The 14,718-nt window shown below is 32.6% G+C and overlaps 1 protein-coding gene, 1 long non-coding RNA gene and 1 pseudogene across 3 annotated transcripts; 1 reads left to right on the top strand and 2 right to left on the bottom strand.

The window, feature by feature from the left end:
* Nucleotides 1-1,539: 1,539 nt before the first annotated feature.
* On the bottom strand, nt 1,540-6,755 carry LOC146944105 (protein LIGHT-DEPENDENT SHORT HYPOCOTYLS 10-like). The gene is made up of 2 exons (XM_085742510.1): nt 6,001-6,755; nt 1,540-1,791 (listed from the first exon to the last, which is right to left on the bottom strand). Exon 1 carries the CDS (start codon nt 6,563-6,565, stop codon nt 6,011-6,013), a length of 555 nt encoding a protein of 184 aa, XP_085598636.1. The 5' UTR covers nt 6,566-6,755; the 3' UTR covers nt 1,540-1,791; nt 6,001-6,010.
* A 1,678-nt stretch (nt 6,756-8,433) lies between these two features.
* On the top strand, nt 8,434-12,016 carry LOC146944103 (uncharacterized). The gene is made up of 4 exons (XR_015025851.1): nt 8,434-8,664; nt 10,722-11,023; nt 11,106-11,155; nt 11,590-12,016. It is a non-coding gene; the product is annotated as an uncharacterized LOC146944103 (long non-coding RNA).
* On the bottom strand, nt 8,861-10,004 carry LOC146944104 (protein ZINC INDUCED FACILITATOR-LIKE 1-like; annotated as a pseudogene). Its single transcript, XR_015027979.1, has 5 exons — nt 9,898-10,004; nt 9,724-9,811; nt 9,500-9,631; nt 9,265-9,353; nt 8,861-8,909 (listed from the first exon to the last, which is right to left on the bottom strand). The product of XR_015027979.1 is annotated as a protein ZINC INDUCED FACILITATOR-LIKE 1-like (transcript).
* Nucleotides 12,017-14,718: the final 2,702 nt, after the last annotated feature.

Below are 14,718 nucleotides of genomic sequence, written 5' to 3'. Positions count from 1 at the left end.
AAATTCAGGATTCGACTAAGATACGTTAACAATATTCATACTAATATTTATACACACATAAAATTCTTGAAAAAAAAATCGATTACTCGCCATACTATATAATCATAAAAGTCACAATTTACAAAAAATAATAGTAATGTTTTTATATAAATCATATTCTATTTTCATTCATATGTTGATTGATTGAATCTCTCTCTCTCTCTCTCTCTCTCTCTCTCTCTCTCTCTCTCTCTCCCTCCCTCCCTCCCTCCCTCCCTCCCTCCCTCCCTCCCTCCCTCTCTCTCTCCCGACTTTCATCCACCAAAAACATAATTTTTAATTGATTAATCGAAAAAACAACTATAGTGATTCATATCTTAAATTGAATAATATACATCTCCATTTGAATTTTCACAACACAGTCTCATTTTTTTACCCTTAATTTTTTTTTCTCTTCAGGATACGTTTCTGTGAAGTATATGTGTGTATCTGTCGAGTATCTTATAAGTATCTGATAAAATATATATGTTAAATTAAAATAATTAATTTTGATACCTCGTAGGTACATATCCGCGAATATCCATAGAGTATCGGTATCCGATATATCTAAGACGGGTACGTTTCAATTTTTGAAGTATCTGGACTTCATAGCTACTTCGTAAATACAGGTAGATATGCATTTCGTAAATATTGGTAGATATGCACCATGTAAGGCTACAAGTATCATACTTATTTATTTTATTTTTTAAAATATATTTTACTAGATACATATAAGATTGTAACGAATGATAGTAAAGAGAGAGAGAGACAAAATACTTCCTTAGTTTTTTTTTTTTTTTAAAATTTACTTTTAATTTGTTGGACAATAAATGTATCTCTAGACCGCATCGTATCCTGAATTTCAGGATTTTCGCTTATCTCTGCTGCATCATCTAGCTTATATTATTCATATAAAAAAAAACTTTAAGCTTATATTATTCGGTTTACAAATTCAAATGCTATTTAAAATGACATCTAAAAAACTTTGCAAACTAGTAATAAAATACCTTTTTGGTGGTGGTCGAGGTTTGAACCCCGGACTCTGCAAACTAGTAATAAAAAAAAAACTTTAAGCTTATATTATTCGGTTTACAAATTCAAATGCTATTTAAAATAACATCTAAAAAACTCTGCAAACTAGTAATAAAACGCCTTTTTGGTGGTGGTTGGGGTTTGAACCCCGGACTCTGCAAACTAGTAATAAAAAGCCTTTTCGGTGGTGGCCGGGGTTTGAACCCCGGACCTTGCATATTTTTATGCATTGTCCAATCTACAGAGCTAAGCTCACGAGGACAGTAATAAAACGCTTTAAGCTCATGAAAAACGACTATTATCAAAACAACGATTTTTAATCATAATAATTTGAGTTTATTCCTTTTAAGTTCTCCGCTATACGCCAAGGGTTTGAACTTTTCAAACGGAGTCATAGTGGAAAAAGTAGATGCCTCCGGAGAGGCCGTAGACTTACAGTGGTAGTAGTAGTAATAGATGTAAAGCTAGGCAGCATTCTTACCGTTTCTATTTTGAAGATGAAGTCTAATATGTGATAAAATTACAAAGGTTGTTATACATATATTTAAGACTTACTCAGAACAAACATGCTCCAAAAACATTATTGTGATGTTCTGTTTTACAAATTGGGATCCATCAATATTTTCCTGTGATGAATTTTCAGTCAATGAAGTGCAGATGGATACTTGTATTTCTAGCTTGGACATGCTCGTTCTCCTTGGCAAGTTGAATTCCCAATCCAAGTAAGTCATTCTTGCGGCCCTGAATGCAGAGAATATTAATGTAGGATTATAATTATTCTCATTTAGTATCAACTAAATTGAAAAAATAAATAATGATAAGAGAATGAATATTCAGCAAAAAGTCAAGCTATTATTTTTATTAAAAATATATTTAATATTCCTACTTAATTTTTTATTTCTTTAATATGAAGTACTCATGAAATGATAAATATGATATGCTTTACGACAAGAAGTTTTCAAAAGCACATAGCATTAATCCTCATAAACTACTATATATGCAAGTGTTGGTCAAAAAATAACATAAAGTAAGGACATGTGCAAATGGTAGTACATAGCTCAGAACTGAACCACAAAAGAGACAAATCAATTAATTGGATTTGAAGAGAAGTATTAAAAATAATAGTTCCACATCTGAGGATCAATAAGGGAGACTAAAAAGGTTAATGAGGTGAACCAAGAGCTTAATCAGAGTACTAAAGCCCCACATCTAAAAATACTCCTATAATTGTGCATGTAAAAAAAAATACAACAGTTCAAGAAACATCTCCATGCACCTGCAAATAGATAAGTAGGGATACAATTGTATATTGAAGTTTTTAAGATGTGATGTCCTTAATATTGAGGGCTTACGTTCCGCTACTAGTTCTCATGGTATAATTTATCTTAATTACATTATGTATTTGAGTTTCCTTAGTTCGCTCATAATTTGGGTTCCACTTTAGATGATTTGAGTTTGGTGACTTTATTTCTATCTCTTTCCTAACCAATAATTCTCTCATTAAAATAATTTATTGTAATCATTAATCTATCATTCTCTCATCTAAAATGCGGTAAAATCACCAAAGTCACTAAAACTCAGTCACCCAACTATTTTCCAACAAATTCCTCGTCTCACCAACTATTTTTTAAAGTATCTATTTTACAATCACGGGTCTTCTACTATTCCACTAAACTAAAAAATGTAGTGTGTGACTAAAATACATAAGAGCACAAACAATCCAGCTTTGTTTAAGTTCAAACCCGTAACTATATATAAAGAAGGAAAAACATTTCATGTAGCCTAATGCCCGACCCTCTTGAGTTTATGTCCGACTAATGTTGTGAACCCATGTCTTCGATCTAAAACTCAAGTTCAACATAGAGCACAAACACAGAAGATAACTAAAATTGGAGATTTGACCTCTAAGTGCAAACCTAGGTAGGAAAATAAAGACAAGTATAAGAGCATGAAAGAATCTCTGTCTGAAGTCTTCAACAAGATTAAAAATGAGGCTCGTGATAAACTAAGAAGCTATAGTGATCCTTTTTCGAAGTCTTCATCTATACCAACAAGGAGGCTCACAAGCAATTAAGAAGAATGATCCATATCTCAAATACTCTTCAACACAGCCGATAACAGGACCAAAACGGATAAGAAGACCAATATGTTTTAAAGATCAATTATGATACCTATTGGCGGTTTAATGCGAGCGGAGATAATTTTACAAATCGACGTCTCATCAACTAGGAACTATGCTTATAGTTTTCAAAATATGCATAAAGCATGAGTTTTAAATATATATAAGACCAGAGGGCGTACAAATGTGTACATACACACACATGTAGTGTATTACCCCAGAGTTGCCGGAGTTATAATGTATAAGAGTATATTGTTTGTGCTATACATAACACTTATTAAAATTTCATATATCTCATATATAATAAAAGCAAAAGATGTCTCATATAATAACAAAAGTAAATGCAGGTCCGGCCAATGGGGTAAGGCCACCAAGGCAATTGCCGTAGGCCTCAGAAAATAAAAAACAATTTACATGATAAAAGACCTCATATTCTACTATTGATACAAATTTAATTGATGAAAAGATCTCATATTCTACTAAAATTGATAAAATATTATATATAATGTATTTGATAAAAAAAACCTCATATTCTAGTAGTTTTACAAAGTACTTATTATGACCTTAAAAAGAGTCTTATCTAAAAATTTGTCCCAGGCGTCAATATATGTTGGGCCGAGTCCCTGAGTAAATGGCATTGTATTTGACAAAACTAGATATTGTCTAAGGTTGTTACATCTTTTTAGATTGTTTTAATAATGCATGAATTAGTTCGTAGCCTGAAAATATCTATAAAAATGTAATGTACAAAATTCAAACAAAAGTCTAGATTATTTTGCTGCAAAAAAACATCCTCAAGCATAAAAATATATAAATATGGGTACAATTCTTTTTAAATATTTGAGATGTAAAGTCGATAATATTGTTTCACCATACATTTTTTTTTTTTTTTATCAAATGTGAGACTCTTAGGCTTTGTTTGAGAGATTGGAGGGGAGCGGAGGGGAGGGTTTTGAAAAAAGGGAAGGAGCAAGTGGAAGAAACAGAAGACTTTGAGAGGAGAGGGCTCTGGAGGTTAACTTTTTACTCATAATAAAAAATCCCCCTCATTTGGGGGAACTCAAAAATTGCATTGGGGGAGGGTTTTGGGGGGTTATGGAGGGTTTATATGAATTTTTCAAATTCAATCTATGTTGTTATAATATTCTTAAAATTAAAAGTATATTAATCATAAGTATTAGTTTATCATTCTCTAAAAAACCGTTCTTTCAAAAATGTGAATTTTTTGTCCATTTTTCTATATATTTCCAACCCCCCAAAACCCTCCCCTCCCTTCCCCTCCAAACTCCCAAACAAAGCCTTACTATTTGAAGTGATAGAGGATCAAATAAATGCGTTATACTCACAAATAGTATTTGGAGAGCGCACAATATGATCATTGTCCTTTATATTTTATTTTATGAATGTTGTGTAGATTTAGTTGGATTGTATCTTAAGGTTGTACGGAAGTTCCCATAGATGGATGTTGACTTTCAAAACTAATGGACACAATTAAGTTGAAAACTTAGAGAACAACAGGAAGGGATAGACTACCGACACAAGAAAATAATTAAAACACACAAAGTAATATAGTTTATGTGATTTTAGTTTCAAGCCTTTTTTGAAAGTACATAGGTACATTCAAGATGTACGTACACTAACATACTTCAGCCTGAAACTAGATATGAATGTCCACACACAAGAACAGTCTGATAAGTTGAGATGTTTGATCCATTTGTCTATGCTTTCCTTTTTTGTCTAGAAGACAAAATTCCCATTTAACTTTCTTTGCTCTCCCACTCTTTTTTAGACAATATCTGTTTCTCATACTTATGGAAGCATTCTTTTATAATTGGATTATATTTTTGAAGAGACAATATTGACAAATCAAATGATCAATAGACAACAAAAAAGGAAACGTCCAGTCACTTTTATATAATCTCTCCTCACACACACTAATGGTTTGATTATATATGCTTATAAAAAAATGGTTAGATTTATATATAGACAAATACTCTATAAATATGGGAAACATTGAACACCTATAGAATAGGGACAAATTACCAACTAACTTTTCCACCTTGTCTCTAATGTGGTACAATGGTCTTAAAGAAGCACTGAGTTTATTAAATAAAACATGTATTTGTTCGTTTAAAAAATAAATTCAAGAAATCCAAAGTACATTTTAGGTTCTACGTAAATTTGTATAAAATCTCACATGCAACGTATGTGGTTTACATATCAAGGTCACAACCATGGGGAGCACAAGAAATCTTGGAGAATCAGAAATTGGCCCAAAATTGGCATAAAGTTAGGCACCTGAGGGAGTATTTAATTAGGAAATATAATTATGTCTTGAATGATAGGAGAGAGAAAGAGAAGGAGAGAATGAGTGCACTAAAGAGAAGGTATCCTCCTCCCTGGTTAAATTATTCTCACATTTTTTTAACCAATAAATTATTCTTACACTGACAATTTACATTTCTCAATTGACAATGGGAATTTAGGGTTTGTATTCTTTTGTTTTTTTAATAAAATTTTAGGGTTTTGTATTCGGCTTCTAGGGTTTTCTATACTCCAATATCTGTATCTCCATATGGCAAAAAAAATTACCCTCAGGTTTTAAAAAATGGCTTAAAAATTGTCAACGATATCTTATCTTGATCATAACTTCATTAATCTATACCTACATCTACACAACCAAGATATAACTTACTACATCTGTCGAAAAAAAACTTACTACTAATTGCTTTTAAATTCAAGCTAATTAAGGCATACGAATATTAAAATTGCTTTTAAATTCAAGCTAATTAAGGCATACAAATATTAATTAACTTGATAAAAAAAATTACCATATGAATCTCAAGAAGCTAATTGGTTGAAAGACTTAGAAGTAGTATTATGAGTGCCCTTAAGTTGACTCCTCTTCTTCTTTTTCTTTGTGTATGGGATCCCTCTAGCCTTTGATTGACACTCCTTAACTTCACGAAGGTAAACACGAATAGCTCCGGTTCCAAACGGATTATTCTCCGGCGATCCACCGTGTTCTTCATAAGCAGCTCTTAGCCGTCCGATGAGTGCATCAAGACTCCCCCAAGCTTGTCTCAGCGGACAAGTACATGGTGCCGGCGGATCGGGTTGTCCGAAAAAGATGCAACCGTGCAAGTGAACCTTAGTCTTTCCAAATTGATCTAAGTAACGAAGGAACTCAAGCACATGGTTGAAGTTGCACTGAGACAAAGATACTGGTGGTGATTGGTTCCTTAAGTATTGTCCAAAAGTGTTCCAGTCACGTTTCTTTTGTGACTCGTAACGGCTCAAAGGAGCTACTGCCGTTGTTGGTTGTTGATCGGAGCCGCCAGGCCGGGACGATGAAGATGAGGCTTGAACGGTGTCGTTTTGCATTGAGCTTGACATGGTGAGTGATTAGTAATTAATTAATACTTAATTAATTAATTACTAGTGTGTTTGTGAAGGTGGGGAATTGGGATTAATAGATGTTGAGGGAAGGAGAAGTATAATGGAGGTGGTGAAAGAATTTGTGAGTGTAGTGGAGAAAGATGAAAATCTCACATCTATTGGTCTTTTGAGAGGACATGTCATGGGCCCTATAGGAAGGTGCTTTTGTTCCCTCTTTTCAAATTCTCTCTCATATTTGTATTTCCACTATTTACCTATATTATTACAATGAGCAATGCTATATCTCTAGAAAAATAATATCAAGAATTCTTCAAGAATAAAGAATAGTCAATCACAATGCACTATTTGCCACAATTCAAGGAGGTGTGGCTGAAAAATAGGAAGTGGACAAATAAATCATCCAATTAAAATTTGCCAACTATTTCTTGAAAAATTCTTGAAGCTATTTTTCTTGAGAAGCAGCATTTTCCTATTACAATTATTTGTGGAGACTATTGTTGTTTATTTATAATATATATACACACTACAAGAATTCCCCAAATTACTGACCAAATCAAAATTGCATTACTGAGGGATCTAGACCCTCAGTAATTACTGACGGAATAAACCTTCAGTAACATTAAAAAAAGCCCTCAGTAACGTTACTGACGGAATAAACCTTCAATAATTCCGAATATTACTTTACTGGCGGATAAATCCGTCAGTAATGTTAATGACCAATCTACTTTGGATTACTGGAGGATTTTTTCGGCCAATAATGTTAAGTGTACGTATCATAGAATTAGGGAGGAGATTGTCTCCAGTTTTTTTCTCTCATGTGTAATCTAAGCTCTCCATTAACCCTCTATTAAATAGGTGAGAGAGTGTTTTTGTAACAATAAAAAGGAGAGAGAGTATAATCAAAGGTGGATAGTTAAACACTGTAGAAAACTGGAGGTATCTCCACTGGAGAGGATCTACTCCCATAGAATTGGGAGGAGATTGTCTCCAGTTTTTTTCTCTCATGTGTAATCTAAGCTCTCCATTAACCCTCTATTAAATAGGTGAGAGAGTGTTTTTGTAACAATAAAAAGGAGAGAGAGTATAATCAAAGGTGGATAGTTAAACACTGTAGAAAACTGGAGGTATCTCCACTGGAGAGGATCTACTCCCATAGAATTGGGAGGAGATTGTCTCCAGTTTTTTTCTCTCATGTGTAATCTAAGCTCTCCATTAACCCTCTATTAAATAGGTGAGAGAGTGTTTTTGTAACAATAAAAAGGAGAGAGAGTATAATCAAAGGTGGATAGTTAAACACTGTAGAAAACTGGAGGTATCTCCACTGGAGAGGATCTACTCCCATAGAATTGGGAGGAGATTGTCTCCAGTTTTTTTCTCTCATGTGTAATCTAAGCTCTCCATTAACCCTCTATTAAATAGGTGAGAGAGTGTTTTTGTAACAATAAAAAGGAGAGAGAGTATAATCAAAGGTGGATAGTTAAACACTGTAGAAAACTGGAGGTATCTCCACTGGAGAGGATCTACTCCCATAGAATTGGGAGGAGATTGTCTCCAGTTTTTTTCTCTCATGTGTAATCTAAGCTCTCCATTAACCCTCTATTAAATAGGTGAGAGAGTGTTTTTGTAACAATAAAAAGGAGAGAGAGTATAATCAAAGGTGGATAGTTAAACACTGTAGAAAACTGGAGGTATCTCCACTGGAGAGGATCTACTCCCATAGAATTGGGAGGAGATTGTCTCCAGTTTTTTTCTCTCATGTGTAATCTAAGCTCTCCATTAACCCTCTATTGAGGGATTTGAATCCGCGAGTAATGTTGTGAAATCCGCCAGTACCCTTTTTTTACAAAGAAACACATAACACCCTCAGTCTTCTCTCACGCTGAGATCTGTCTCTTCCCTTCACCTTCGCAGTTTTATCTCGCCACCCATCAGGCCATCACCACCACGATGCAAACATCCCTCAACTTCAACGCCTCCTCACCTCTCAAGTCTCACCTCATCTCTGCCTCCCGTCCTCGACCTCACTCAAGACTCTATCATGTTCAACACGACAACACCGTTGGACCAGAATTCTTGTCTCCTCGCTGCTGCATCAGGTAAGCCTTTCGATTCCTTCTCCAATTTTGATGCTTGTTGTTGTTAATACAATATTGATTTTCCCCAGTTTATTATGCTTGTTTTATCCCCAATATCGATTTTGCAAGGGATGAATCATGAAATACTGTTTTGATTTCCCCAATTTGATATGCTTGTTATTTAATCCCACAAGTTAGGTATAATAAAACAAACAAATTAATCTGGGTGGAAAGAAGCATCCATACGCTTTTGTGACCAAGTTAATCTGTATTGATGACCAATATCATAAGAAGAAAGTTAAAGGTTAATTTTAGTATATCATAACAATAGTCAGAAATCATGTGCATCATGACTTCTACTTGAGAAAAACTTGTCAATTGCAAATGGATCAAAAAGGAGTGAGTAAAATACGTTAACTCTCTAGATATCTTAATTGAAAGATCTAGTCAACAAACAATCAAGTTTCAGAGGACTATATCATAAAGAAGATTGGTATGTATCATAGATTATGTATGAAACCTGTACATTAATGTGCAAGTTTTATAGTAATATAATTTGAAATATTAATCCCTTTTAGAAATTTACATTCAGATTGTGCAAGAAAATAGATTCAAACACACATTGTACCACCTGCAGCAGGTCCAATAGCTTTGAATAGAGACATAGCTGTCATAGAAATTCCATTAGCTGCCCCTCTTTGGTGTTGTTCCTGTTTTCCAAATCAACATGCCAAAAATAATATCCATCAAAATCTAATACCAAACTTTGTAAGAAAACAAAAGATAATGAATATAAAATAACATATAACATTTGTTATTTTGAAGAAAATGATACAAAAATAATGAATACACTTACCACTGCTCGGTTCTGTATAAGGAATAAACCTGTTGTAATGGTCACCTAAGTCCATAGAAAAGAATACAGTCAGTCAACAAGCTTTTTCCATATACTGGTATATTGTAAGTTGGTAGATAACAAGTGCTAGACCTGAAAATTTCACAAGCTAGTAATTGTATAAAATATCTATTATGTAATATAATAGGATATTAGGAATACAAAGATCAACACTGAATATGCACCTGTAATTGCAAGAACATTACCAACATCATCAGTTGTGAAGTTCAATCCCCCCAAATTTAGAGGACTAACAAACCACAAACAGAAAACCTAAAGAAGGTAAACAAGCATGAGAATCCAAAAAGCATATATATAAAGCATGAGATTAAATTTAACCTTATTATTTAAAAATTTACCTCTTGATAAGCAAAATCATGAAGTGAGAAGACACAGTAAGCAATGATAGATGACATAAAGGGCAAATTCATGAAGAGGTTTTCATTCTTTTGATCTATCTTTTCTTTGTCAATAACTACTACAAATGAAACTCCTGATATTATGAAGCAGGGCAAGAAGTAAGGAAACCTGCAAAATGATTTGTTGTGAATAATGGAAATCCACATATGATTAAATGATGGACTGATAGAAAAAACAAGATGGGAACCATAGTTGAATCCCTAGTGTCTGTTTGGTATCAGAAAACATTTTCTGCTTTGTTTCACTATCTTTTTATAGATATTTGAAAGAGTAACCAAAATGAAAACAAGGTGATATTTTTGCAATTAAATGTGAAAACATAACATGAAATAGAAAATGTTTTCTAAACCAAACAAACCCTTGAGTTTTATAAATTTGAAAAGCAGGAAAATTCCACTTACTTATCCCAAAAGGAACTCTTTGGAAATATATTTGGATATTTCTCTGCTGGCTGCAAGAAGAAATTTCCTAAAGTATTAGAGATATTAGAGGAGTACTCTCAAATACATACATAAATTGAAATTTGAAAGAGATCGAGTCATTGAACCAGTTATGTATCCAGGTGTACACATTCAAAAGTCCTAGTGCAATAGATGAAAAATTAGAGTGCTAAGATGTTGTGATAACAGCCATCCAAAAACTCGTACTAAGGCCGAAAAGTGTGTTGAGAATGACACTGAAATCAAATGAAGACTATTTAAATGAATTCGTGTCCGAATTATTTTCTATGATATCTTAATAAAAGCATCAAATTCATTGACAGATATACTTACACTGTGAAAACACCATTCACGTAGACAAATATATTAGGTGTTGTCTATCATACCAAAGTTCTTCACCACTTGATTAATTGAAATAGTAGCTGCTGCAAAATTCACATGTAATGTTGTAGTCTATTCATGTGATGCTGTTGATATGGGAAAATAGTGGAAAAAGGAAGAAATAAAAGAAAAGTTGTGGTAATCAAGGAGTGGGAGAAAAGGAAATGACTGAGAAGGGATCTGATGTCAATTCTAATGGTTATGCTCTTGTTATGGATAAAGCTAAGGGAAGAGTTTTCATGCAGTAAGATTCTTGTGATGTTTTGTTTTAGTTTCATTTTATCGTTTGAGACACTTTGGTGATTTTTTATTTACCTGTTATGCAGATTTGTTTAGAGATATGCTTTGAGCCAAGTACCACTCCTTGTTGTCACAGGTATTAAATTGTAACACAAAATACCCTGTCAGTTTTTATTTTTCTGATTTGGACAATTCAAGTTATACTAAATGTTATTTGGAATTGGAATTTGTTAGTTTATGAACTGTCTGTGATGTATGAAACACAGTTGCTGAGTAGCTTTGATTTTCAAATTGTTAGTTTTTGAAAATTATGATTTCTTTGTACACCTATGTCAGCCACAGCAATATTGAATGTCCAGATCCCCTTTCCTGAAGCATTTCTTTCTATTATATAATAACTAGTGATTGATAACGAGATCCATATGATCATGAGATAACACCTCTTAAAACCGATTCATTTTTTTTAGTTTTATTACTGAACTAATATTTCAATCTATAAATATGAATTCAATAATTAGTTTGACTTCTTTTACTTTCAATATAATCATTTTCTTGTTCCTATTATCACAGCTGACTTCGATGATCAGATATACATCGCCGCAACCAAACAAACGCCCTTGCCTCCAGCTCCCATATGTATGTAGTGATCATGATGAGTATCATAGATATCATATCCTTGTGATCTCCAGACATCTTCATTGGCGAGACCTGTTTTTAATCGTGCTGATTTCAACATACCAGAAGAGAAAAGTTTTATGAGAAACTTTAATAATTTTATGGATCATGTTTCTCGTAAGAAAATCCCCAAAATATAGGGAGAGGAAGAAACAGGAGTGGGAGATCATCATAAGGGAGATGAGGATCAAATTTTCCTAAATATTTTGATAATTAATTTATCCTGTTAGTTTTTTTTGGATTGTATGAATATTATTGAAATATTTATGATTTTGTACAAAAACTATTTATGATGATTAGTTTATTCTTTTAGTTTAATTAATTTGTGTCTTATTATGTTTAATTTTTTTCCTTTAATTTATTTGTGTTTAATCAATTTTATATCTTTAATTAAAATAAAAAAGGGATGTAAAAAAAAAAGGTGGAAAGTGCATTACTGGCGGAAAATTCTGTCACTAATATAGATTTGCCAAAACATTACTGGCTGATAAATCCGTCAGTAATTTTTTGGGAGTGATCTCATGGTGCATTACTGAGGGATTATTCCGTCAGTAATTACTGACGGATTGTTCTGCCAGTAATTACTGAAGGAATAATCCCTCAGTAATGCTTTGTCAGAATTACCTCTCCATTACTGAGGGAAAATTCCGCCAGTAACATTACTGACGCCAGTATTACCGAGGGACACCAATCCGCCAGTAATGCGTAGTACTGAGGGATTTTTTGCATTATTGAGGGTTTAATTCTGCCAGTAAAATGCAAAATTCTTGTAGTGACACCAAACATGATGTTAACATATTTGAGTTTGATTTCAAGAGTCACTAATTTGGGAGGTAACCTAGGTCTATGTTAAGAGAAAGATAAATGTCACATTGACTTGACGATTAGTTTCATAACGAATTTAAAAAGATTTTAATTGTAGGGATACCTTAAAACGTTAATTGGAGTCAAAGACTCTACTTGGAAAAAAAATGTAAAAAGTACGTCTTTTTTATTTTTATTTTTATGAGTTAAGATGAAAAATGCATAACTTAATTAGGGTCATCTAATACATGGACTTTGTTTAAAAGAGTACTCTTTATTTTTAGCAAATTTTAATAAAATATTATATTTTTTTTTATATTTAACATTATAAATTTTTTTTATCAACAAAACCTTTATACTAATTTTGAGTCCATATAAAACACATCCAAATTAATTATATTGTGTCATCATTGATCATCATTTTCACAATTGGCATTATGAGACTTGGCAATGCTAGAAACAAGACCCTAGTATTTTCTTATTTTGTCTAGTTCAAGTAAGCCAATTAGATTTCGTTTACACAGGAGTTGGTGCTTTAGTGCGTATAGTCCAAGTCTGACTTGATTTAGAATCATATTTATGAATAAGCACAATTTAGTCCACTAATCGAGTTAGTTGTGGCCACAGTGATCAATATTTATGCTTAGTGAGTAAAGGATATATTTTTCTTTCGATAAATAAACAGTTTATTGATTGAGGTATCTCTACTATGAACTTTTAAAAGATGGTTCAAAGTTAGAAAATAAAAATAATATTTTATTAAAATTTACTAAAATGTATATATAAGGTCAATATTGATTCAGTGGAGCACAAATAAGTGAGCAAAGGGGATTGCTAGATTATTTTGTCAGTGTATGATATTTGGCATCTTCTTTTTTAGTTTCCTAGCCATACGTACCAAGGTTATAGACCCACTTCTGAATTTGTTTCGTGTACGTACGTATGTGGTTGTTCTCCACATCTTCTAATATATTACTATAGTTTTGATACATCATAGATATGAATAGGGATGGAATCTACATTTTCTTAAGGTTATGTACCATTATAGTATATACCATTGACCAATTAAGGTGTGTCACGTGGCATACCTTTTAAAAAAATCTATCAAATAAATCATTTATAAAGTAATATTGGTAGATGACACACTCAAATTGGCCAATGGTGTATAACATTGGTACCATTATGGTACCCCAAGTGCTATCCATTTTGTTAATGAGAAGACGCACGGATACTCAATTACAGAATATAAAAGAGAAAGGAAAACGAGACGTACATACAAAGAGATGGGTAGAGGAACACAGCAAAAGTATATAATAGACAAAACATCCATATTAGTGTTAAAAGTATTGGTATATCAATTAGGTAAGAGTCCCACCTTAGAAGAAAAAATAAATGTTGAACAAGTTATAAGTGGAATGACTAATAAACATAAAAGGAATGTTAGCAACACACATTTTAATACATACTTTTTAACATACTCTATTTGATTGGTTAAAATTCACATGACGTTCAAGTTCCAACTCACTCATATGATTGTTTAAAACCAAATATGATGATTCTTCGGATCCCTCATGACCAATCAGTGATATCAAAGCCGATGTTTGAACCGACTCATTGTATCTAAAGTCTTGTTGAGTGCCACTAACGGCGATGCAAGTATGTATGTGTGTGTGTGTGCGCATATATATATATATATATATATATATATATATATATATATATATATATAATGAAAAAACTTCCGTTTGAGGGTTAATTTATCCACAAAGAATGAACGAAGCTCTCACTTAAGATTGTTGTTATATCAAATGTGAGTAAGAGTTACATATTGAATGGAAAAGTGAAAGTTGATCATCTATAAATGAGATGACTCATAAACCTATGTGCTCAAGTTTTGAGTTAAAATATGGTGTTCAACTCAGTTGTATATATAATTGTTCAAAGTCCAATGTGATCATCTTCTCGACCTCCTCATGGCCCAATACAAAGTGCATTTTACACTCATTAGTTGTTTACAAAAATTAAATAAATTTAATAATCTAATTCTTTCTTCATTTGTGTCCCACATAGGTGTAGCTCAAATCACAAGTTAATAGACATTGAAAGAATTTTAAGAAATACTCCCTCCGTCTCACAATAATAGTCTCTTTAGCATTTTTTCTTTTTCTCAAAATAATTGTCGCTTTAGAATACCAATGCAGCATTTATTATTTTTTTTCC

Source organism: Medicago sativa, chromosome 2 (genome assembly GCF_051527215.1).
Source record: "Medicago sativa cultivar Bolivia chromosome 2, Bolivia_mono, whole genome shotgun sequence".
Taxonomy (NCBI): Eukaryota; Viridiplantae; Streptophyta; class Magnoliopsida; order Fabales; family Fabaceae; genus Medicago; species Medicago sativa.
The sequence above is the reverse complement of the archived record's forward strand: the minus strand, read 5'-3'. Positions and strand labels throughout refer to the sequence as shown.

What these genes read in the sequence shown, in the direction of transcription:
- LOC146944105 (XM_085742510.1), bottom strand. Translation starts at nt 6,565, where the DNA reads ATGTCAAGCTCAATGCAAAACGACACCGTTCAAGCCTCATCTTCATCG.